General features: G+C 43.2%; 2 protein-coding genes across 2 annotated transcripts; both read right to left on the reverse strand.

Moving 5' to 3' along the window:
• Positions 1-590: 590 nt before the first annotated feature.
• On the reverse strand, positions 591-1,040 carry LOC145793883 (uncharacterized). Its single transcript, XM_082876771.1, has one exon. It carries the CDS (start codon positions 1,038-1,040, stop codon positions 591-593), a length of 450 nt encoding a protein of 149 aa, XP_082732897.1.
• Positions 1,041-4,139: 3,099 nt separating this feature from the next.
• On the reverse strand, positions 4,140-4,715 carry LOC114268937 (uncharacterized). The gene has a single exon (XM_082876772.1). The coding sequence runs from the start codon at positions 4,713-4,715 to the stop codon at positions 4,140-4,142; it is 576 nt and encodes a 191-aa protein (XP_082732898.1).
• Between the last annotated feature and the right edge of the window lie 20,192 nt (positions 4,716-24,907).

The following is a 24,907-nucleotide window of genomic DNA, read 5'->3' on the forward strand; positions in this document are numbered from 1 at the left end:
AAGCTTGTTCCTGGTATGGTTTGGTTTGGTCTGTTCCAACTTTGTTTGTATGCAGCAACATTAAAGTGTTGATGCGACGTTACTTAAAAGATTTTGTAGATTCTGAGATGTTTGCTTAAGATGTGTTAGTGCTGTTTCCACCAAGCAATTCCACTTGGCTAAAATCCAATTTAGTTGCAAACATAATTCCACCAAGCAGTTCCACTTGGCATGTTTGAGTGCTAACCAAATTTTAATTCTGTTCAGTCGTTCTGAAACTAAGTCCATTTGGGTTAAGACCAAAGCTGAGTTCGTTTGATTCGCATCAAAGCTAATTCCGTTTGATTAACATCAAAGCTATTTCTGTTTGGTTAGTACCAAAGCTAATTCCGTTTGATAAACATCAACGCTAATTCCGTTTGATAAACATCAAAGCTAATTCCGTTTGGTTGGTACCAAAGCTAATTCCGTTTGATAAACATCAAAGCTAATTCTGTTTGGTTAGTACCAAAGCTAAATACAGAAGATAGTCTTGAGAGAAGTGGTGAAGCATTTATATTGGCCAAAAGGTAAAAGTCTTTACATCTTGATAGAGAAGTTGGGGTTTAATTTTATTGATAGTATTTCTTGAGATTTGCTACATTCCAGGGCCCAGGTATGGCTCTGCCTTTGAGATCCTCTAGGTAGTAAGCTCTATTTCCAGCAGCAATTGTGACCTTGTATGGACCTTCCCAGTTAGGCCCAAGTTTGCCCTCGCCAGGCACTCTTTTATGATCCATAACTTTCCTCAAAACCAGTTCTCCAGCTGTAAATTGCCTTGGGAAAACGTTTTGGTTGAAACTCTTGATGACCTGCTGCTGATACGCCACAAGTCTGATCAGTGCGGCTTTTCTTCGGACTTCTGCCATGTCCAGTGCTTGTGTAATAGCTTCCTCATTACTGGTGCTTTTAAACAATTCAGACCGAAGGGTTGGGAGACCTACTTCGAGTGGGATGATGGCCTCTATTCCATAAGTTAGGGAGTAACCGTTGAGCACCGTGCTGTGGTTCGGTATGCCCATAGTACGTGGGGTAACTCTTCAACCCATTTTCCTTTTGCATGTTCAAGCCGTTTCTTTACTCCGTTGATGAGGGTTTTGTTTGACGCTTCTGCCTGTCCATTACTTTGTGGGTACCCTGGAGAAGAGTTCCTATACTCAATCCTGAGGTCGACACAGAACTTTTTGAAGATTTTTCCATCGAACTGTGTTCCGTTATCTGCAATCAGTACCTGCGGGATGCCGAAATGCACCACCACGTTTCTCATGACAAACCGCTTTGTGTCTGCTTCTTTGATACTTGCCAGCACCTCGACTTTGACCTACTTAGTGAAATAGTCGGTTGCATCAATGAAAAACCGCCTGTTCCCCGTGCCTCGCGCCAATGGTCCGAAAATATCCAAACCCCATTGGGCGAAGGGCCATGGGCTGGTGAGTGGAGTAAGAGTTTTGGCTGGTTGATGAATGAGTGGAGCAAACCTCTGACATTTATCACACTTCTATACATGCTGTTGCGCATCTTGTTGCATCTGTGGCCACCAGTACCCATGAGTGAGGGCTCGGTGCGCCAGTGACCTTCCGCCAACATGGCATCCACAAATCCCATCATGAATTTCGTAGAGAACATTCTCGACCAGATTTGGATGCACACATAGCAGATAAGGGCCAAGATAGGAGCGTCTGTATAGCTTCCTAGATTGTGAGATCCAAAACCGAGCTGACCTATGTCTGACTTTGTTGGCTTCCTTCTTGTCTTTGGGAAGAGTACCAGATTTTAGGAAAGCAAGTATTGGATCCATCCAGCTCGGCTCTTGGTTGCTGCAGAGGACTGGAGATGTAATGCTTGGTTCTGGCACGAACTCAACCCAAACTTTTCTAGAATCTTTGGTAACTATTGACGAGCCGAGGCAAGCCAGAGCATCAGCATGGCTGTTTTTGTCTCGACCAATTCGTTCCACTCATATGGATTGAAACTTTTTGAGTAGGTCTTTGGCCTTGCCTGCGTACATAGCCATTCATTCATCTCGTGTTTCATAGACCCCAGAAAGCTGGTTTACCATTAGTTGTGAATCGCTGAAAACAAGAAGCTGTTCTGCACTAAAGTGTTCGGCACTACGTAAACCAGCTAATAACGTTTCGTACTCTGCCTCATTGTTTGAAGCCTTCCAACCGAGCCTGAGAGCCCTGTTCCCAGATAAATCCTTCTGGTGAGATAAGTACTACTCCTGCTCCCGAGCCTCGGTTATTGGATGACCCGTCAACATAAAGTTGCCAGATATTTCCTATAAAGAGTTTTCATGCTTCCGACGTGCAGTGTTTTCCCTGTTCGGTGGTGCGTGGCACCTGTGCCGAACTGGGATTCCTTGGCTCGGTACTCTGGGTGGGAGCAAATTCTGCGACGAAATCTGCTCAGACCTGGGCCTTGGTTGCCGTCCTGGGTTGATACCGAATGTCAAACTCACCAAGTTCTACCGCCCATTTAGCTGTTCAGCCAGAGAAATCAGCTCGGCTGAATACAGATCTGAGGGGGAATTCAGTGAGGACGTTGATAGTATGCCCTCAAAAGTAGTGTTGTAACTTTCTCGAGGCGATAAGCAGCGCGTAAGCTAACTTTTCCAAGGGTAGATACCGTGTCTCGGCATCTAGTAAAGTCTTGCTAACATAGTATATTGGCCTCTGCTCCTTGTTAACTTCTCGAATTAATATTGCGCTTACGGCATGATCTGAAACTGCTAAATATAGGTACAGCTCCTCTCCTAGTTTTAGAGTGGATAGAAGAGGTGGTGTGCTGAGGTATCTTTTGAGACTTTGCAGTGCTTCGGTACACTTGGAACTCCATTCAAACGCTGTCCTTTTCCTCAATAATTGGAAGAAGGGCTTCATTTGATCTGAAGATTTGCTGATGAACTGATTCAGGGCGACCGCCATTCCAGCCAGTTTCTGCAGCTTTTTAGCCTTTGTTGGTACTTCAAAACCTTGTATTGCTTTGATTTGATCCGGATTCGCCTCAATTCCTCTGTAAGTGACCATGTATCTCAAGAACTTTCCTATTCCTACCCTGAAAGCGTATTTCGAGGCATTAAGGCAAAGCTGATGGTTTTTCAGGATGCCAAAAACTTCTCTCAAGTCTGCATGGTGGTTTGTAGCGAACTTGCTTTTCACTACCATATCATCTATATATGCTTCCATGGTTTTCCCAAGTTGGTCCTTGAACATCCGAGTGATCATTCGCTGGTAGGTTACCCCGACGTTCTTGAGACCGAACGACATTACTTTGTAGCAGTAAGTTCCCCTTGGAGTGATAAATGTTTTCTTTTACTGATCCGGACCGAGCAGTGGTATTTGGTGATAGTCGCTATAAGCGTCCAGAAAGCTCATGCGCTCATGCCCTGCTGTTGAGTCTACCAGTTGATCAATGTGAGGCAGCGGAAAGCTATCTTTGGGGCAGGCTTTGTTTAAGCAAGTGAAGTTAACGCAAACTCTCCATTTTCCGTTCTTCTTTTTTACTACGACTGTGTTGGACAGCCATTATGGGTATTGAACTTCTCTTATCGCTCCCGATGTCAGGAGTTTTTCGACTTCGGCAATTGTTGCTTCAGTGTGCTCAATTGAGGATCTCTGACTTTTTAGTACAACGGGCCGAGCTGAAGGGTTGATGTTGAGCTTGTGGCAAGCATATTCTGGGTCCAACCCTGGAGTATCATATGCTGACCATGTGAATACCTCCATATTTTCCCTCAGCAGTTCTAGCAATTGAAGTTTCTCATCAGCGCCTAGCGAGGTACCGATAAGGAAGTACTTTTCTGGATCATCCTCTTTTACCAGAACTTTCTCCAAATCCTCTACTATCTTTTCCTCTGGGGCTCCCCCTGCATCTGCCAAGACTGGCTGTTCGGTCACTTCCACTGTTTGTACCCGGTTGTAGAGTTGCTTTGCCTTTAGTGTCGCCATAAAACAGTGTTTGGACGCAACTTGATCCCCTGAGATCTGCTCTACTCCGTGTTCCGTTGGGAAAGGAATGAGCTGGTAGTAGGTTGAAGGGACCGCCTCCATTTGATGAATCCACGGTCGGCCAAGTATGGCGTTATAAGGGGATAGTGTGTTAATAACTAAAAACTCTATCTAGAGGGTTTTTGTTCCTGCCACAACTGGCAACACTATTCTACCAAGCGGCCATTCTGGTTGTGAATTGAAGCCAACTAACGGAGTTGCCGTTGGGGTGAGGTGCTGCTCGGAGAGACCAAGCTTTCTGAACAAGTCATAATACAATATGTCTGTTGCGCTGCCTTGATCTACCAAGACTCGTTTCACGTCAAACCATTTCCTAATTCCCACAGTTATAATCAGTGCATCAGTATGTGGGTGTTGTATGCCTTTTAAATCTTTTCTAGTAAATGAAACAGTGCACAAGGGGGATTTGGGCACCGTGCGTACCTTTTTCGATGTAGGCTCTACTGACATGACCTGCTGAATTTGCATAGCCTTAGCAATCTCTTCTTTCAGTGTCTCCTCAGGTTCCTGAGTCGTTGTTCCATGGATCACATTTATTATCAACCGAGGTGGGTGCTCAATATTCGGTTCTAGTGGTGGGTTCCCTGGTTCGGTCACTTCCTTATCCTGATCAATGTAATCCCGAAGGTACCCTGCTGCTACTAGGTCCTCCAAGTGTTGCTTTAGTGCCCTGCAGTTCTGAGTCATGTGCCCCCTGTCTTGATGGTAGGTGCATCTGAGCTTCTAATTGTGCCGAGCCAGATCTCCCAACATCTTCGGCGGCCAAACAAAGAAGGGCTCTCTCTTGATCTTTTTCAGGATTCGATAGATTGGTTCTTTGAATACAGTCACGACGGCTTCGTGAGATTTGGACTTATCCACCTCATTCACCGTGAGCCCTCGGTGTTCTCCTCAATCTGTTCTCTTCTTGTGCCGAGCTGTTTGTTCTGCTGATGCTACCTCGATGGGGATTTGATCATCTTCGAGGCGAGTGTACTGCTTAATCCTAGCACGCAAATCTTTTAATACTGTGGCCGGGCACTTGGTTAGTGATTGTCTCAACTTACTTTCTGGGTGCAGACCATGTTTGAAAGACATAACGGCCATCTGCTCACTGCACACATTTTTCTCCAGGTCGTTGTACTCTTCCCAGTACCTCTTAGCATAACTGCGCAGCGTTTCTTTCTGCTCTTTCCGGAGGCCGAACAGTGTATCCGGCTCTTTCGAGATCTTAGTGTCGGAGACGAATCTGGCTAGGAACTCTTCGGAGAGCTGCTTCCAACCATGAATTGATCCAGCGGGGAGTCGATCGAACCATCGAAGTTCGATTTCTCCCAAGCTGGATGGGAAGACTTGCACATCAATGCCTTATCTCGACTCCATAGAGACATCATCTGTCTGTAATGGCTAATATGTGTCAGCGGGTCCGACTTCCCATCGTATGAAGTGAACTTCAATGGGGTGAATTTCTTTGGAGGTCTCATGGCCTCAATTTTCGGGGAGAATGGTGAGGAGACGAGCCTATCCAGCACTTGATGTTCTCTCTGGTGAATGGTACGGTCCAGATGATCCCGATGTTGCTTGTTCTGCTTGTTACCGATCAACCAAGTATGGAGGTCTTGAGGAGGGTATTCAGTCTGTTGGCTAATCGTCTTCTGCCTCTTAGCCCTTCTCCGGCGTGACCCACAGGTGTGGCTGCTCGCTGCCACACTCTGTACCGGGATAGGCCAGCTTTGTTGCCCAGACTCATTTCTGGGGAACTTCTTCACTGGTGGCTCTCTGGATGAGCTCCTCCGTCGAAAGCGAGAGGGCTCTGCTTCAGTCTTCTTTTCCGTTGGATCACCTGGCACTCTTTTAAGTTGCGCTTTCAGCTCATGTATCTCCATCCCCATGGAGTCTATGATTCGATCTCTGTAATCCTTTTCTAGAAGAAAGTGATGAGAAGAACCTCTAGCGAAGGGTAATTGGTGCTCGACGGATTCAGGGGTCCGGTTATTGTTTCCAGTTTGTTCTTCTAGGATTGTTGGGAGTGTCAAGCCTTTGTCCTTTGTCTTCTCCGTCTGTGGAGTATGTGTCAAAGGTAGGATGTCCTCAATCCCCATCGCCGGAACTGAGTACAGAGCTTAGAGACGAAGTGATCCATGCTCACCGCACCAATTGTGCGTACTGGATTCCGCACTAGATGAAAGTGGATCAGGGCTCCGCACTCGGTTGGACTATCCAAGGATTGAGGTTCCTGCCACAAGAAGCACCGTAAGAGCTGTCCGGCAGGAGTTGGCCGGATAACCCCTCCGGTGTGGGAATCAGTGATCAGAGAAGAAGTGTAGAGAATTGAGTTTGTAAGTAAATGATGTCCAGCTGGGATCAACTCAGTTACCTTAAATGTGAAGTTCATGTAGTATATATAGGGTTCCTTGCTTGTTGCTCAAGATGGTTTCATGGAGCTTAGGTCCTGCCAAGTTTCCTTTTAGCATTGTCCAAGGTGGGGGACCACCTGGTAGTTGTCATTGAATGCATATACTCATTGTAGTCATGCTGACAACAAACCACATTCCTCTGGTTTAACAACTTCCGTGATTCTAGGTGTAGGGGACCAGCTGAGGTGGCATCCTCCATGTGCATGCATTCACAGCTTCCATGTTTCTCTAAGGGGTTTCCTTAGCTCGGTACCGATGTGCCTCGGCTTGGCCTTTTACAAGATCGTTTATAGAGATGGGCTGGTCCATTCAGATACCTTTGTATGGGCTCGACCCATTTTAGTTCGGCCCACAGATTGGGTCCTGCAGCTCGGCCCAGCCTAGCACCGCGGCTGGACTAGCCTTTTCACTACGGGTTGGGCCCAAGTGCTCGAGGACTTGGGGTAGACTATTGATCATGGAGTTGGGCTCAATTGGCTTGCCCATATATTCATCTAACCCACTTGGAGTTGGGCTTTAGTGGATTGGGCCGACCCAAGGCTTGGATCCGACCCATTTCATATTCAGCCCCCTTTAGGATTAATAAAGCCTTGGAAGAGGACAATGTGAGTTTTTTTTAGGGAAATAGCAATAGTTGTGGGCTATAACGATTATCTTATGAACAATTTTTATAAAAAAGAAAAAAAAAAGAGAAGGAGAAGAAACATAAGAATATGGGAATTTCACTTAGGATACCTTAGGAATCACCCCTAAGGTAAGGCTGTTTCACACATAACGTAACATATAGCTCCAAAAGCTTTTTACAAATTTATATATGTTAAAATTCAATGAATCAGAGCTCAAATGATTGTGTAAAGGTAATTAGGTAGCTGGGGGGTCTTTCTAATGCTCGGAATAAGATTCCTAAAATGAAAAGTTTGATTTTTTGAGACATAGGTGACCCATACATTATTTGATTGATAATGAGTTCACATATCATTACTATATTCCAAGTCCATTAAATCTGGAGATTTTTTAAGTCGACAAACTCCTAAAACTTCCAAACCAAGAAAGAAAAAAAATCGCAAATCTTGAGAAAGTTGCAACTAACATTTTAAAACACAAAAGTAGGACTCAACTTGAATGATGACTTGATTATGCAATGTCCCAAGTGTAACCTATGCAAATCCGAATTTGTTTTTTGTTCATGGTGCAGCATAGTTAATTTGACTCTCTTATGCTTTTAGTTGTGGAGGTAATTTCAGTAATTCTCTCAGCTATCCTATTGTTTGAGTTGTTGAGTTATTTTGACATAGTTTAAACTTGATCATCTCTTTATTGTGGATGTGTAAAATATTCTCTAATTCTCATAGTTGGCAAAGCAAAAGTAAGCATGGATACGAACGGGCATGGGTTCATGTAGATACTACACAGTAAGGACATACCAACAAGACAATTTTTAAAAAAACAAAAAAAATCAACACATGACATGCCAGTGATACAGAAACAAATAAATATATGCTTATATGTACATGAAAATAATGATAGCTTTGTTTTTTACATTACAAATACATTTATATTTGGGTAAATTACACTGTCCTCCCTTGAGGTTGATAATACACCAAGCCTCACAAGTTTGGCATAATTACACTATGCTCGCTTATGATTTGAATTCACATAACACTTAGCTCCTTTTTCATAAGTAATTCGTTAGTCATATGAATTAAAAATGATATTATTATATGTTTTATACCCCCTGTATATTTTATAATTGACTATCCTTGTGTTTGCACATCACCTGCATTAATTCTGCTTGCTAAAAGGGAGTTTTAAAATTATGCTAGTTTTGTAGAGCTTATTGTATTTTTCTAAACCTTAGGGGTGGTCAATGTAATTTTTTTTAATATTTTATCAAAACAGTAAGCAATCATATTCCACATTCTATGTAATAGAAATAGAGGGGGGAAAAATAGGACGAAGGTCCTAATATCTATTTTGAAAACAATGATTAATAGGTATAAACTTACATTGCTTTAATTTTAATTACTGACTCTCAAATATTGCTTTCCCTTTAAATTGGTAAAGTCTATTATGTGTCTAAACAATGGATATGTGTGTCCTTCAAGTATCCAAAGCTTTGCTGATTCTAAAGACTTTTAAAAATAACAGGATGCATGTCTATTACTGGTGTTAGGTTCTATTCTTGGCAACCCCGGTTGACAAAACTCCTTTCAGTTGTATTTATTTTCTCAATTTTATTTCAGTGAGGCTATGAGTGTTTAGATGCGAATCCAATCCGAATTGTGCCTTTCAGAGAAGTTTGTGATGCTAATGCTTTCAAGATTGCCACTTCGCTGATTATGACGGGGATCAAGCTGCCCAGTCAGCTCGCAAGGGTCTAGGGGGCTGCGCCCCTTGGTGGGTCCGGGGCAACGCCACGGCGGGGTCGAGGGGCAGCGCCCCCGAAGCAAAATGCAAAAATTCATTCCAAGTTGCCTGTCCGCTCGAGCGGACATTACCCCGCTCGAGCGGAGAATCCCTGGTTCCAGCAGTTTTGGTCGCCTGTAAAAGTACTGAGATGTGTGATTTCGTGCTCGAGCGGGTTCTCTAGCGCTCGAGCGGACCTCTGTTATATCACGCGCATATTTTACTGAAGACGCTCGAGCGGGCTGTTTGGTGCTCGAGCGGACCGCGCGAACACAGTTTTTCGGATTTCAATAAGGATTGGGTTTTCTTCCAAATCTAGGATTACTTTTGGTTTTCTATAAGTAGTTGGTTTTCTCCCAAAACTAGACGACTCCTCAAGTCCTCCAGATCTTCTTTTTGGATTCTAAGGTTTATGTCTGGGGAAATTTTGTTAGTTTTCTTTGATGTTTTATTGAGTATTCAACTCATGGTTTAAAGAGAGTACATCAAAGGTAGTGTTTTGTTCTACAAAAGAGAGAGTTGTTCTTCGGTGGATTCTGAAGAATTCAAGCCTGAAGCTTTGGTGGATTCCGGAGTGGCTCATCGTAAAGACAATTCCGAGGTGAAGACGGGGTTGGAAGAGGCACATAGAGGTTGGTTCAATTAGGCGTGGATTCGGTAGGTAATTGAGAGTATACTTGTGTAATTCCTTTAAATCTTCTTAGTGGATTGTTTTGTGGCTGTTGCCCGTGGTTTTTTAATCACAGTTGGAGGTGTCCAATTGTGGTTTTTCCACGTTAAAATTGTTGTGTTGTTTTGTCTTGATTGTTTGATTGGGATTGTTGTTTACTACTTAAAATTGATACATAATCACAAATCAACATCTAGGGAATTTCTAGATTTTTCAACTGGCTTCAGAAATATTGGTGTTTGATGTGTTCAACACGGACATGCACATTCTTAACAAGTTTTCATGCTTCTTAAGTGTGGACAAATTTGGACAAATTTGCTGTTTCATTTACATTGATTGAATAGACGGTGTTTGTGTGTAGTCTTATTTAACTCCACTTTAGATTGATGCATCTCATTGATGTTGTGTAGGTAATTTTCTGACCACACTGCCTGCCTAGTAATCAGCTGGAGAGCACCGACAGAATAGATGGCTTCAACTAACCTATAACAGAAAGAAAAGGCTCCGGCGGTGGCTCTTCCACCCGGGGGCACTCCGACGATCAAGTCAGTATATCTCTCAAAGATATTCAAGTGCTAAACTCACTATTCAAAGCATAAAACTGCGTACCTTAGACCCACGGGGGTGCCTCTCTTTTATAGTTAACTCAATCCCAGTCCTACTAGAAGCCTGACTTCTATGGACTCCTATTCAGTGCTTACTTTGGATTTCACAAGAGATAAAGATAAACTCCCAAAGAGTTTTATCCTCATCTTAACTAAAGTCTCCTCTTTATCCCAGGACTCTTGTCCCTTATCTTTTATCCTCTTATCTCGGATTCCGATATCTTTGGAGATAACCTCGGCGTCACAACCAGGACACGTAGCACCTCGGCTGACACGTCAGCGTCACCTTGCCACGTGTTGGTATTCAGAAAATACATCACCACAACTGCCCCCTAGGTTCTATTACCTCGGCATTATGAGGTGATGGAACCTATATCTGTATTTTCTTCCAGTAAATCGACTTAAAATTTGACAGCCGAGATCATTCATTTCTGGTCGACATGTTTTCCCTAAAGAATCAAAAATTTTAAGGAACTTCTCACGCGCATGAGTTGTCATGCACTTCAATCCAACCGTTTTAGACACGCGTTTCCTTCTTATTGGTTCGTACATTTTACGCGTTTGTTAGCCACCTCTTTTCTCACGTGCGGCGTCTGACGCCCTCGTTCTTCTAGGCGTATTGATTGTTTTTGCCGCCGTTTCTGTTTAATCAAAAACTTTTTTCCCTTTTCTCCGTCTCTTCACTTTTTCATTCGAATCTCTTGCTCTCTCTCTAGCTTTCGAAATCCTCCATCGCTCAAGCTTCCAAAGCTTTGCAACCTTCTCCGTTCACCCCTTCCGGCGAGATTTCCATCGGTCTTATGCTCCTACAATCGTCGTAGGACATCGGTAAATCCCTTTCCGGCTTCCCTTTCTCTGGTAAGCTATTGTTCTTTTCGTTTTCATTTCCCTGATGTTTCTGCTTTCTCGCTATTGCCATTACTGTACTGTTTTAAGCTTTTTTAATTCATAAATCGTACATCTGAATGCATTCATCCCTGATTTTTGCCTTTGCCCATATTTTGAACACACGCATTGTTTCACCACTTCTTTGCACTTTTGCCACCGTTCTTGGCCATATACTCTTGTATTCTTCATGTTCTTGATAGCCCATCCCAATTCTTGTTTCTGAAACTTTGTTTTTGTTTTCTGTTTTTTGCATCTTTTCCAGATCTGTACCTTTGATCTTCATCCTCATAGCTTTAGGTTTGGGATTTGTTTGTAGAACCCACGATTTAGGGAAAAACTGAAACATTCCTTACAAATTTCTGTACCAGCCTAAACCTAGGTTTTTGCCGAGGTCTCATCAATAAGAAACATCTTTCCGAATTTCAGCCCTTCTAATTCAAGCCGATATCATGGGTATGTGGAGACATAGGGTAGATACCCCGACTAAACTTGAGTACTTCAGGCAAGAGTTCTCTATCCCTGCCGATGTCCACCTGAGACTGGCTGGGGATGATGACTCTATCATGCCTACAGAAAATGCCATGCCCCTTCCCATTGTAGCTTTTACTGAGTGCGACTCCGGCTCCCACTCAACATCCTTTTTCGCGAGATCCTTCATTATTATAAGTTGAACCCCATGCAACTGGCAATCAATTCTTATCGAGTGATTTTTGGTATTATCGCCTTAGCTAAACAGGAAAACGTTGGGATCACCCTAGCCGATATACAGTATTGTTACACCATGTATGCCCTTAACTTGAAAGAAAAAAGCTTCATTTATTATCTTAAGCCGAGGTCTACAGAATTCAAAATCATAGCCGACCTCCCAGACTCCAACAAAGGGGCTGGAGATGACTATCTCATTACCTCGGGAAATTGGGAGTTTGCTCCAGACGAGGACATCCATCTCTACCCTATTCCCCGATCAGTTTTAGAGGGCAAGGGTAAGAGCCCAGCATTTAGCTTTGCCTGTTTTCTTTCAAAGTCTTAAATACTTTGTCTGTTTTTGATGTCTGTTCTTTTTGCAGCTGTTCGTCAGCCACCAAAAAATTTTCGCCAATCCTTTGTCCCTAGTAAGGATTTAAAGAAATTACTGGACCTGCCAGTGCAGAAGTGAAAGGCACCCCTGCTTTTGAACTTCATCCCAACATACAAATCAGCTCTCCCCGACGTCCCCAGAAAAAAAAAAGAGCTCATCTCCTCCCTCTGCTACAACTCTTCCAGTTGCTTCATCATCGTGAAGAGACAAAGGATCAACCTCTGATCCAGCAGATCAGCCGTCGACCTCGGCTCCATACCTCATTCCACCATTCCAAAGAAAGCGTCGCCGACGTCTTGTTCTTGCAGCCGAGATGGGTCGCGCAAAGCCAGTTGCTAAAAACCTCCTAGCCAACATTCCATCATCTATTGACGAACAACCAACACAAACCCAACCTCTAGAAAAACCAAAAAGAATTAAGAAAGCTCAACCGAAGGCGAAAGTTACTCAGACTGAGTCTGAGGATGCTTTGCCTATATCAAAGTTGGCTGAGAGCGACAAACCTCAACCCTCTGCTGGGAAGAGGCGCTCTGAAACACAGCCATCAGAATCCCCAAAATCCAAAAAGCCGAGGTCTTCTTCCGCGACGACTTCGGGATCCAAACAGAGCGGCGCCCCTTGGACTCCAAAAATTACTCTGGAGGACAAGTCAGTCCTGTCCACTGACAGTGCCGATGATATCAATGTCGGCGTAGCACTTAGTACAACTCTGCTTCTGCCAGGGGACTTGGAGCGTAATGCTGGCTTTAGCGAGTATGAGAATTACGCCCTAATGCTTCAACACTCTGTTCAGGTAAATGTCTTCTAATTGGTAATTTTCCTCTTTCATACTTTGAATTTTGCTAATACCTCTGTTTTCTTTCAGGCCATACAGCATGCCCACTCTTTCTCAATGTAGTCCTTTGAGAATCGGCAAAAGCTGGTCGACATGAAGAGGGAGTTCTCTTCTATTCAAAAGATCAATAAGGGCCTTGAATCAAAAATGAAGAAGCTGGAGGATCAAGCCGAAGCTGCAATTAAAGCTCAGAATAATGCCGAAGAGAAGGCTGAGGCGGCTGAGGCTATCAGAAAGGTGGCTGAGTCTCAAAGGAGAGAGGCCGAGGAAAAAATGGCTCAAGCTGAGAAAGAGCTTCAGGAGGCCCTGGCCACCAAAGAAGCTGAAATCAAAGATGCTGACAAAAAAACGTACTCACAGGGTATGGCCGACGTCACTGAGGCCTATGAAAAACAAGTGAAGGAGGCATGCAACAAGGGTTTCACCCTTGGTTGGATGTCCCTTCTGAAAAAACTTAATATTCCTGATGACTCTCCATTGCGGAAGGCCGACGCCATTCCCCTGCCATTTCCTCCAGTCCCAATTCCAAGTGAAGATGTCGGCGAATCTGATGCTAAGGATGAGGCCGAAGAGGAAGAGGATGAGGCTTTGATTAGAAAATCAAAAGATGCTGATGGGGCCAAGTCCCATCTTCAGAATGAGCAAGTCCTAGACTTGACTCAAGATGAAGAAGGCGATGAGGTTATCCAAGAAGTTGTTCCTGACATCACACCAGCCGATGTCCCTTCTGAGGTCAAGACTGTTGAAGAAACTCTTCAAGAAATTGACGCCGAGATAGTGGCAGAGAAGGAGGCCGAGGTGGTATCTGATCTTCAAATTCAACAATCTGGCGGAAAGGAGCCTTAGCTCTAGGTCTTCTTCGTACTTGTATCTTCTTGTTTCTTTATCTTAGGGAACAATGCATGTTCTTTCTGAGGTCAAGACTGTTGAAGAACAATGCATGTTCTTTGTGTGGGTAATTTTCTGACCACACTGCCCGCCTAGTAATCAGCTGGAGAGCACCGGCAGAATAGATGGCTTCAACTAACCTGTAACAGAAAGAAAAGGCTCCGGCGGTGGCTCTTCCACCCGAGGGCACTCCGACGATCAAGTCAGTATATCTCTCAAAGATATTCAAGTGCTAAACTCACTACTCAAAGCATAAAACTGCGTACCTTAGACCCACGGGGGTGCCTCTCTTTTATAGTTAACTCAATCCCAGTCCTACTAGAAGCCTGACTTCTATGGACTCCTATTCAATGCTTACTTTGGATTTCACAAGAGATAAAGATAAACTCCCAAAGAGTTTTATCCTCATCTTAACTAAAGTCCCCTCTTTATCCCAGGACTCTTGTCCCTTATCTTTTATCCTCTTATCTCGGATTCCGATATCTTCGGAGATAACCTCGGCCTCGCCGAGATAATCTCAGCGTCACAACCAGGACACGTGGCATCTCGGCTGACACGTCGGCGTCGACTTGCCACGTGTTGGTATTCAGAAAATACATCCCCACAGATGTTTTTCTACTTCCACTTTTGACTGATTGATATCTATGTATTGAATTTCGAAGTCGATCATTTTAACTAAATTAGCTTAGATGAGCCCGTTGTAATGTCCTTAATTAAGATGAGTGGACTTGATTTGGATTGATGAGCATGTTTTATAGATGAGTGGACTTGAGTAGTCATGACAACGTACTAAATCATTGTAGACACCCCATTTTTGACCGCCCTTAAGACTTGGGCACTACTGATGGTTTGCTCGGTGTTGAGAGATGTGCAGGGCAAAGAATCAGTTTCTTCGGCTAGAAGAGAGGAAAATCTTTCAAAACACTTTGTTTAGGGTTTTGGAGTTGAAGAAAGGAGGGGAAGAGAGAAGAAACCAAGTTGGGGGAGAAGACCGGCATGAATCCGGGTAGAAGCGAGTCGAGCAGCCCTCGCTGAATCGGGCTTATCTATCTGTACACTTGGAGTTTAGCTATGGGGCCACCACCGTCGGAAAGCTTACTCCCGGGGCTTCGCTTTGCACTCAAGAATCTCCTAGAGCCAAGTCCGGGTGGGGGAGATATGATCAGTTGAAGTCGGGCATCATCCCGGTTGGATCGAATCTGCGCGGCTTCACGGAAAAGGGCATAACTTTTTGCACAGGAGGAATTTTGATGCAAGGTTTGCGCCATTGGAAAGCTAACTTCCGGGGCTTCAATTTGGACACCAATCCGCAGTTTTTTGACCTTACCGGCCATCCACCGGAACTATATTTATCCGGCCGGCAATTTATTGTGCCGACCGGCACTTTATTTTGCTGACCGGCAATTTTTGCTAGCCGACGACCTTCCGGAGCATTCTGCAGATTGAGTGGATTCCAGCTGTGCCAGCTGGAATGCACAGAATCGATCCCCCACGTGCATGTGTGTTTGTTTTGCACCTTGTGAGCCTTTGAACCCCTTAACCTTCTAGAAGCTTGAACCTTTTGGCCAAGCTTCTTGGAGAAGCTTGGCCAGCTGTTTTAGCTTCCTCTAGAAGCCTTGCACCCCCCTTGAACCCCTTGGCCCCTTTGAAGCTTGTCTTAGAAGCTTAGCATTGCTTATATAAGCACCTCTCCTCCTCCTCCTCCTTTGTTTAGGTTAGAGATTTGAGGCAAGCAAAAACCAGACCTAATACATACATATAACATATATATCACCCTCTCTCTCTATATCTCCCCCTCTCTCTACATTTGGGTGTGTTAGAGTGATCAAACACCCTTGTTCTTGGGCCATTTCTTCACCAACTCATAGCACAAGGCATCCAACGCCCATTCCAGCAGCTTGAGGCTGTCCTCCAGAGGTTAAAAGCTCCCAAACCCAATCCAAAGGTTGCTAAAGATTGGTTCTACAAGGGTGAGTCCCACTTTCCCTCTTTTGTGCATTTTCTTGGCCTATATCTTAGCCCCTTGTGGTTACATCTTTGGGCTCTGACCCAAACTGTAACTCATCATATTTTGAGGTCCTCTTCATGTTTGATTGAGGACCTCTTGCTGTTTGAGGACAGTAGCTTGCACTTGCTTCAATATCCTCCTTGAATGCCATAATCTTGTATAGAATTTTTGGCTTGTGTGTGATCTGTTTTAGAGCCTGATGTAAACTGAAAATAGGCTTATTTTGATCCCCTCTTCAACATTGAAGAAGGGCTCAACACTGTTTGGGACTTCCATGTTGTACTTCCCTTTATATCCTCTTTTTGGTCCCATTTTTGTATGTCTTGGCAGCCCCTGATGTTGCTGTTTTTGGACCTTGGTCCGAACTAAAAGTGGCTTTATTTTGACCTCCTGAAAATGTTTTATTAAGGGTATTTTCTTGTTTGGTGAATGTTTTGTATACCTCATGTTATAGCCACTTTTGAGCCTCATTTTTGCATTGCATTTCTAATATATTTGTATACTGTTTTTGGGGCTGCCATAAACTGTAAATAGTCTTATTTTGGGTCCCTCTTCAACATTGTTGAAGGACCCTAACCTGTTTGGGGCCAGCACCTATGAGTTTCTTTTTAATCTCATGTTTAGGGCCATTTCTTGCATGCTAGTTTTGCCCTATCTTGGTTTGCTGTTTAACCATGTTTTGTACTAGTAAAATGCTAATTTTGGGGCTGCCTTGCTTCTGTCTTTACATTCCATGTCCATATCGTGCATGTTTGGCATAGCTATAGGCCATTTCGGGTGCCTAAATTCGCATTTCGGGACTATTCCATGCATCGGGTGTGTTTTCGCCTCATTTCGGGGCTGTTTTCCCCCACATTTCAGTGCTGAAATCCCATTGGCATGTTTGGATATCATTTTCCATGCCATTGCATTGCATATGCCATTGCCTCGGTTTGCGTGCCCGTGTGCACGCATTTCGAGGCACTTCATTTTCATCCATCGGCCTCTCACGTGAGTGTGGCTGAGGCTCTCTCATGTTAGTATAAGTCCATGTTGCATTCTATATGCCATTTTAGCCATTGCATTGCATATGTCATTGCCTCGGTTTGCGTGCCCGTGTGCACGTATTTCGAGGCACTTCATTTTCATCTTATGGCCACTGATGTGGGTGCGGCTGAGGTCCACTCACATTGGTGTAAGTCCACCTTGCATTGTGTATGCCATGTTTCAAAGCGTTGCACATGTTATGTTGTTAGCATTGTGTATGCCATGTAGTTGCATAGCATGCTTGTATTCTTGTTCGCATACCTAGGTTGCATTGCATTGGCATGCATGCCTTGCCCCTTGATCATGTGATAGAGGTTGGGCTTTAGTTTGTTTGATTGGTTTGCATTTCATTTGACATGAAAGTTGCATACTTGATTCCTTGGGCCATCATGCATGGAAATGCGCGATTGGTGGTCCGAGAATCGAGGCACATGCCCCTTTGAGTCATTACCATGATAAGGGACATGAATGGTGCATATATGCCTTGAATTGGGCTGTCATGCTTTGCTTTGCACTCTGTTGCTGTCAATTGCAGGTTCTGCAGACATTCCTTGCCGACCGGCAGTAAACAAGCAGCCGATGGATTCATCTTGTGCCGGTGACTACACCACACTGCCGGTGGCGATTCTACTCAGCCGGTGGCACTCCTCAGTGTCCAAGGAAGCAGTCCTGAGGTTTTGGTAGCCTTCAGAGGAGTAGAGGAAAGAAAACAGAGGCAGCCTATGCATGGCGGCGCATTTCCCGAGGCGGTTTACCTGTTTTCCTAGATTAGTTAATTTGTTAATTAATTAATTAATTAATTTGTAATATTTAATTAGCTTGCGTAGTTAATTAATTTGTAATATTTATTTGGTCCCTCCGAGTGAGGGCAAATCTGTAATAAGTGTGTGTGGGTGGTGTGTATGTTTTCCAATCCCCATTTCTTTCTTCCCTTTTATTTACCTGCTTATGGTGGTAGATTAGGGCATTTTTCAAAATTAGCATACCTTATGCTATGCATGCGTGCATCCATGCATTTGTATTGCATACATTAGGCTCAGCACATCATGCTAACTGCACTTGTATTTCAATTCCAAGTTGAGAACTTGTTAGTTGCAGCATTTCACATGCCATCTTTAGGTTAACCGAGCCTATCTAAATTGCATCTTGTATGTGTTGCATTAGGCAATTCAACATGAACTAGGACACGCACATTTTTGCTAACTAGTTTACTGTTTTGGCACGGAGTACTAGGTAAGCTTTTATGCTTTAGCATATCGCATGCGTGTGAATGTTGCCATGATAGCATGATCACCATGAGGCTAGCTGCTTATGTGATATAGCTGCTTGAATGCCTGTGGATGGAGGTTGAATTACCTAAATTGGAATAATGCATTAAAACTGTGAGTTTTAAGCCCACTAGATAGTGGCAAAATCATCTTTTCTAAAAACCCACTTGAGGGTGGCAAAATCTGCATTTTAGCCTACTTGCGAGTAGCAAACCATTTTCAAAACAAACATGAAATGTTTTGTTCCAATTTGGGCGATTTGGTCTATACTTGTTTGCTGCGCGCATAACATAGTAATTCTAGGCCAACAATTGGTTTAAGAACACATAACGTTTTCAAAATTGGATATCACGGTTAGTAGAGGCCGGTCTTCGGACCGGGCGAAAGGGGGTGCTCATAGCTGACCTTCCCCGATCGTACCCAAGCTCCCGAGCCGAGACAACTCCGGTGATGACGGACATGTGGCCTTCGGCACCGAGTCAGGGTTTCCTAAATTTCCCCATTTTAAAATATTTAGGTGGCGACTCTGTATCTGGCAAAGCAGTCCATGTTTGGCACTTCTTTCAAAAAAAATCTGTTTTTCTCAAAACGATTTGCCGGATTTGGACTCTTTGGTTCAGACTTAGAACCGTGACACAAATCGAGTCCAAACTGTAGCATGAGGCCCACGCGGGCACGTCTACAATCATCTATTTTGGGTCATTCACATCCTCCCTACCAATAAATTTTAGATGATTGGTCATCAAAATTGGGTTGTAGGATTGTAACTGTCTTGCCATGCCAAATTCACTACCTATATGATCTGCTCCCACTCTTACTCTTTTAAGCTTGTATTTCCTTCATCGTTTTATAACCTTGTATTCATTTTAACGTTTTGGCTTTATTCAATACGTCCTATTCTGAACTGTCAATTTACTAGTTTGAAAATTGGCTACATTTCTGCTGTGTCAATGCATTTCCAACGGAAGATTATCCCATTCTCCCTTATATGTTTGGCCATTTTAATGCAAATAACAAATATGTATCGTGAAATGGAAATACGTGGGTGTGTGGCTATCCCCACAAAAGCCTGGACAGAAATGGAGTGGTCCCCCAAAGTTCAGTTGTGACAGGCCTCTTAAAGGAATTGCTGCTCATTAAGTCCACAGAGGAGCATGGTTACTTCCTTGCAATAACCAAACTGAAGAGCATAGGCAATGGTGAGTTTGAAGATGAATCAGGGGACGTCCTCTTCTCGGTGGCCTTTCACTGTCGCACCTTCCTACCTGTCAATGGAGAGATCATGCTTGGAGTTGTGCACAAGATACATAGAAGGGGGGTCTTCTTGAGATATGGACCCATGAAATATATTTATCTATCAGCTCAAAAGATGCCAAATTTCTACTATGCCCAATGGAAAGCACAAGAGATCTTCATTAGCGATGATCACTCAAGGATAGAGAATGATGTGGTTATCCGTTTTGTGGTCTTCACTGTGAGATGGAGAAAGAAACATTGGGACATTGAAAGAGATTTCATGATTCTTGCCAGTTTGGAAGGTGATTGCCTTGGACCGGTTTCGTTGCCTGGATCTGATGAGTTGGAATTATGAAGTTTTTTTTTTTTGGGTACTCTAAATTCATTATGTAGGTGGTGGTGGTGGTGGTGGTGGTGGTGGAAAGTGAAAATTGATGTTTCCTAGAGTGAAATTTGTAACTGATGAACAATTGTTTACCCTTTAGCTTTGCTTCTGTATGCAGATAGAAAGATTATGCTCGAATGATGTTTTATAGGAAAGGGCTTAAGCATTGTACCCAACAGAAATGACAAGTCTTACAGAAAGTACTAACTTGTAGTTTGGGTCTTTCATGTTATGAAATGTCAATTGTTGACACTGTTAAAATTGATGTATTATTGATTGATATATGTTGTCATGTTTACAATGATATATATAGAAGAGAAGAATAGGTAGTAGGTGGAGTAGGTGAAGGTAGGTGTAGTAGGTGATGGTAGGTTTGGTGGTAGGTGTAGTAGGTGATGGTAGGTGTGGTGGTAGGTGATAGGTTTTAACAGTCCCCCGCAAACTCAAGGGGGATAGGAACTAACCAACTTGAGTTTGGAGAGAAGAACAAAACAAAAAAATAGACGAATACATAAAATAAAAGAGGATAGGAGACACGGTATGGTCGTGTCAGACCGTTGGTGAAGACACTGGATGGTTGTGTCATAACGATGTAGAGGACACTGGAGGGTTGTGTCATAACGTTGTAGAGGACACTGGATGGTTGTGGCAGACCGTTGTAGCAGATAAAGTCTGGACAGGTGACGAGATGGTTGTGTCATAACGTTGTAGAGGACACTGGATGGTTGTGTCATAACGTGGTAGAGGACACTGGAAAAGCTAACCGGAATCAATGTCGGGACAGTTTATGGGGTCATGTCAGACCGTAGGAAAAGTCGCACCCTCAAAAGGTGTGCCCAATCTTTCAAAAGGCGTGCCATCAAAAGGCGTGCCCAATCCATAAAAAGGCGTGCCATCAAAAGGCGTGCCAAGTTGTCGTCGAGCGCCGAGCGGCGCATGATACGCGTGTCGGCCTTGGCTATTTAACCAAGACGAAGGCTGAGGCTGAGGCTGAGACAAAAAAAAAACTGAGAGAAACATCTGAAAAACTCTTCGTGTTCTGAGAGAGATACGCTGTAACACATTGTAGCCCAGAAAATGGCCTCGTCTTCCCGTGGGCTGCTCACTCTCTTTCCCGACCTCAACGAGTCAACAAGAGAGATAACTGGTGTGGTGGCCCGTGAACCACAACCAAGTGCCTCTGGTTTTGCGCCGTTGAGCTTTCCGATGCGGTCTGTGGAGCAAAAAATGGCGGTGCAAACTGATATTGAGGCCAATCAGTATACTTTGGAGTCATGTGTGGAGACTATGACGGCAGTCACAAACTTGTCGCACCAGCTTCAGAGTAGGACAAATGAGGTGCAGCAGTTAAACGCCCAACTGGCTCTGCTCCAACGCATGTATAAGGATGCGCGAGCAGAGATAAGTGTGCTAAAGGCGGAAAACAAGGAGCTGAAGCGGAAGGCCACCGTTATGTTCCGATTTGGAGGGCCGCCATATGCTGCAGTGGAGGAGCAGGGAGTAGTGATCATGCCCAGTGGAGTGGGAAACACGGAGGCAACACCGGCAAGGGCCGCCCAGGATGGAGGCAAGAAGAAGAGACCGGCGGCAGAGTAGAGAAGGGATGTCGGGGTGTGGCCGTCTGCAGAAAAGAAAACAAAGCCGTTGTGGTGTTTTTTTTTTTTTTTTTTTTTTTGTTTTGTGTGGTGTAAAATGGTGATCGGGGTGAGCCCCGACATGAATAAAATGAGTTTGTGGAACGATAAATGTTGTTATTTTTTTTGTTTTTTGTTTTTTTTTATTTTGTTTTTGTTTTTTTTTTTTGTTTTTTTTTTTTTTTGTTTTTGTTTGAGAACAAAACCGTGGGAAAAGGAAGACAACAAAAAAACCCACGTGAATCACTTCTGCAGAAACAACATCAACATCGAGCTAATTGGTCCCACGTGAGAACTGAGAAACCAATGCTTACTTTGGTGCTTACAAAACCAGCTGGATAGATTAGGGCCAATATAAGATAGCATACTATAATACTGACTTTTTTTTTTTTTTTTTTTTTGAAAGTGAAAGAGAAGTGTGTGGGGGAATATAGTATAATAAAAAGAGAGATAATAGATATATATAAAAGAAAGAAAGTGGGGGAGGGTGGGAAGCAGAAAGTGAAAGGGAGTAAAAGAAATAAATAAATAAAGTGTGTGAGAGAATCAAGAAAGCAGAATGGGGTCTGGACTAGGTGCGCAGAGAGAGAGAGAAGAAGTGGGGTGGGTGTGTGTGTGGTCAAATAAATAAAAGAAAAATGGGTGTGAAGTGTAAGGCTCTCTCTTTCTCTAAACCGTGTGTGTGAATCTGGAGGGTTCGTCCGGCGGAGGTGGTGGGGATCTGGAGGTTTCCGCCGACAGACATGGCGATGGCGGGGACAGTGCCGGTGCCGGGGGCAGAGATGATGGAAGGCTCTGCTGATGATGATGAAACGGCGATGGAGGTGTTACCGCTGGATAATACCACTGCACGTGACTCCTGGGTGCCGGAGACAGAGATCTTGGTCCAACGTTCGATCCTTGTCGAGGAGGCGGCGGCATGGCGGAGGATGCGGACCTGGGGCGTCGGGCTCCGAGCAAAGCCAGATTGCAGTTGGCTCGGCGGCCGTTGATGATCGGCGTGGCCTCCTCGCAAGCCTTCTTAGCCGCCTCGGCTTCCTTAAACGTCACGAAGCCGTAGCCCTTGGATCGGCCGGTGATCTTGTCAGAGATGATGACGGCGTCCAAGATCTCGCCGTAGACATCGAAGTGGTCTCTGAGGGCTTCCTTGGGAGTCTCCCAAGCCAATCCTCCGACGAACACTTTCATCATTGTCGTGTCTCCGAACTGACCCACATTGTTACTCATCGTCTTCAACAACCTAAGAGTGAGAGAGAGAGAGAGAGAGAGAGAGAGAGAGGAATTTGAAGGTATGTGTAGAAAATTCCAGCGGGCAGCAAAGGCAAAGTTGCCGGCCGGCTGCCCGCCGGTGACAAAGAAATACAGGCTTAAATCTTATAGCTCTGATACCATGTTAAAATTGATGTATTATTGATTGATATATGTTGTCATGTTTACAATGATATATATAGAAGAGAAGAATAGGTAGTAGGTGGAGTAGGTGAAGGTAGGTGTAGTAGGTGATGGTAGGTTTGGTGGTAGGTGTAGTAGGTGATGGTAGGTGTGGTGGTAGGTGATAGGTTTTAACAGACACCCCATGCTGCAGTATCTGTGTGAATGTTTTGAATGAGGAATGAGGATGTTGATTGGAGACTGTTAGCTGACCTGTTCCATTAATGCTTAAATTCCATCCCTTTTTTATTTTTTGTTTTTATGTTTGGTTGCTCAAGGATGAACTTACATCATTGAGTGTGCAAAATATGAATTTCAGCTGTTGTTTTATTTTTAATTTTTATTGTTGCTGATTTGTGACAAATTAATTGGTTTGGTATATTGAGTTGTTGATTGATATTGGTGTCACAATGGTTCTTTAATCATTAGTGGTAATAACTACTGTGCCAAGCAATATATTTTGTTGATCTTGTAGTTTCTTCATGTCATTTTTTCAATTTGCTCAATGCTTAATGTTTGGTAACACAGATCACAAGGTGAAATTATTATTTTCTCTTAGAGGACGACTCAATGAAGAAGGCAATACAACAAAAGATCCTGTTGGTGGTTTTTTTTTTTGGTGCCGTAACACTGGACAAGATTGGGAAAGGAAGAGTTAGACAAGCACCAGGAATTAGTGAGAGCTTGGAGTGTGATTTTCTGGACACGTTTCTTAGTGAAGCTCTCATCACTTCCAGTCATCGCTTCCATGCATTTGGCAATGTAAAGCATATTTGACAGCTTATCTGACAGAGACTGGACATGTATATGTTGTTGGGAACAAATCTCATCCAAGCAATGGAAGCAAAAAAATAAAATAGATTGATCACAGAAAAACAACACATGAATTTTCGTGCTTCGTCAAGATATCTATGACCATGGGTGAGTGAGAAGCAATTCAGTGACAATATAAAAATTACAATGGTGATAAATACATTAGTCATCGTCATCATTATCATTATGGACAGATGAAAACATAACCTAGTCATCTTAAAACATTCTTTTGACATAAAATTGGAGTCTCGTTATCTTGCAGAACTTGATGATTTTTAATTTTTGTTTTCATTTGTAGATTGCTGTAAGATATTTTTAAGAATACGTAATATTTAGATAATTATTTTTTATACCAAATTTATTTATTATTCGACGTATTATAAAAAATTTCTTTACAACATTACTCTACTTTCAAATCCAACACGAGGGGTGTATTGCAAATTATCTAATAGGAAATGGATGAAAGTGGTGGTTCACCAAGGTTGATAGAGGCTAATCTGCCTTTCACTTTAAACAGAGGAGATTGTAGTTCACATACACAAATGGTTGCATGAAATAACAAAAATGCGTTCCCACAACAGCACTAAACAACAAAAGATACATTTTATTTCGTCCTATTGGCCTAGACATTAATTTTGTGTTTAGTTGGGGGATTTGTGAAGAGATTTGGAAATGAAAAGGAAAAAGGTATATGAAACTAGGTGAAATATATTTCACCTACATTTTTCTTTTCCGTTTCCAGATCCCTCCCAAATCCCCAACCAAACACAGCGTAAGAGAAAAAACAAAATATACTGAAAAAGTAAAAATTAAAATCTTCATAGTCATCTTGATTTGCAAAGCAACTTTATTCTCTTCTGAATTCACATACTTAAGTATATTGCCTTCTAATCCTTAATTCTTCCAAATAACTGGCATAACCTGGATCTGTGATATACTCGTAAGTATAAAGCTTAAAGACTTCGGGAATTAAAATGAAAAAGGAGAAGGAGCCAACAATACATGCAGTAATTGCAATGCCTAAAGAATGTGATAACAAAATGAAAGTGCCTGTAATGAACGCCACGAGCATCGCTCCCATTGCAACTAAAATAAGCCAGAATGCTATCAAATGGCGGTGCTCCTGCCTTTTCACTTCATTGTAAAATGAGGCAGATGCGTATAGAAACCCAGCAGAAATTAAGCAGATCATAGCCATAGTGTTGGTAATGACAAATGCTTGGAAAGTTGCTGCTCTTAATAAAAACTGGCATACCTTGTTCTGGACCTTCGTTGCCATCATATCCACTTGGCATTGTGAATCCTGCTGCAA

Source organism: Camellia sinensis, chromosome 6 (assembly GCF_055761805.1).
Source record: "Camellia sinensis isolate YWXY chromosome 6, ASM5576180v1, whole genome shotgun sequence".
NCBI classification, from domain to species: domain Eukaryota; kingdom Viridiplantae; phylum Streptophyta; class Magnoliopsida; order Ericales; family Theaceae; genus Camellia; species Camellia sinensis.

What these genes read in the sequence shown, in the direction of transcription:
- LOC145793883 (XM_082876771.1), bottom strand. Translation starts at nt 1,040, where the DNA reads ATGGGCATACCGAACCACAGCACGGTGCTCAACGGTTACTCCCTAACT.
- LOC114268937 (XM_082876772.1), bottom strand. Translation starts at nt 4,715, where the DNA reads ATGACTCAGAACTGCAGGGCACTAAAGCAACACTTGGAGGACCTAGTA.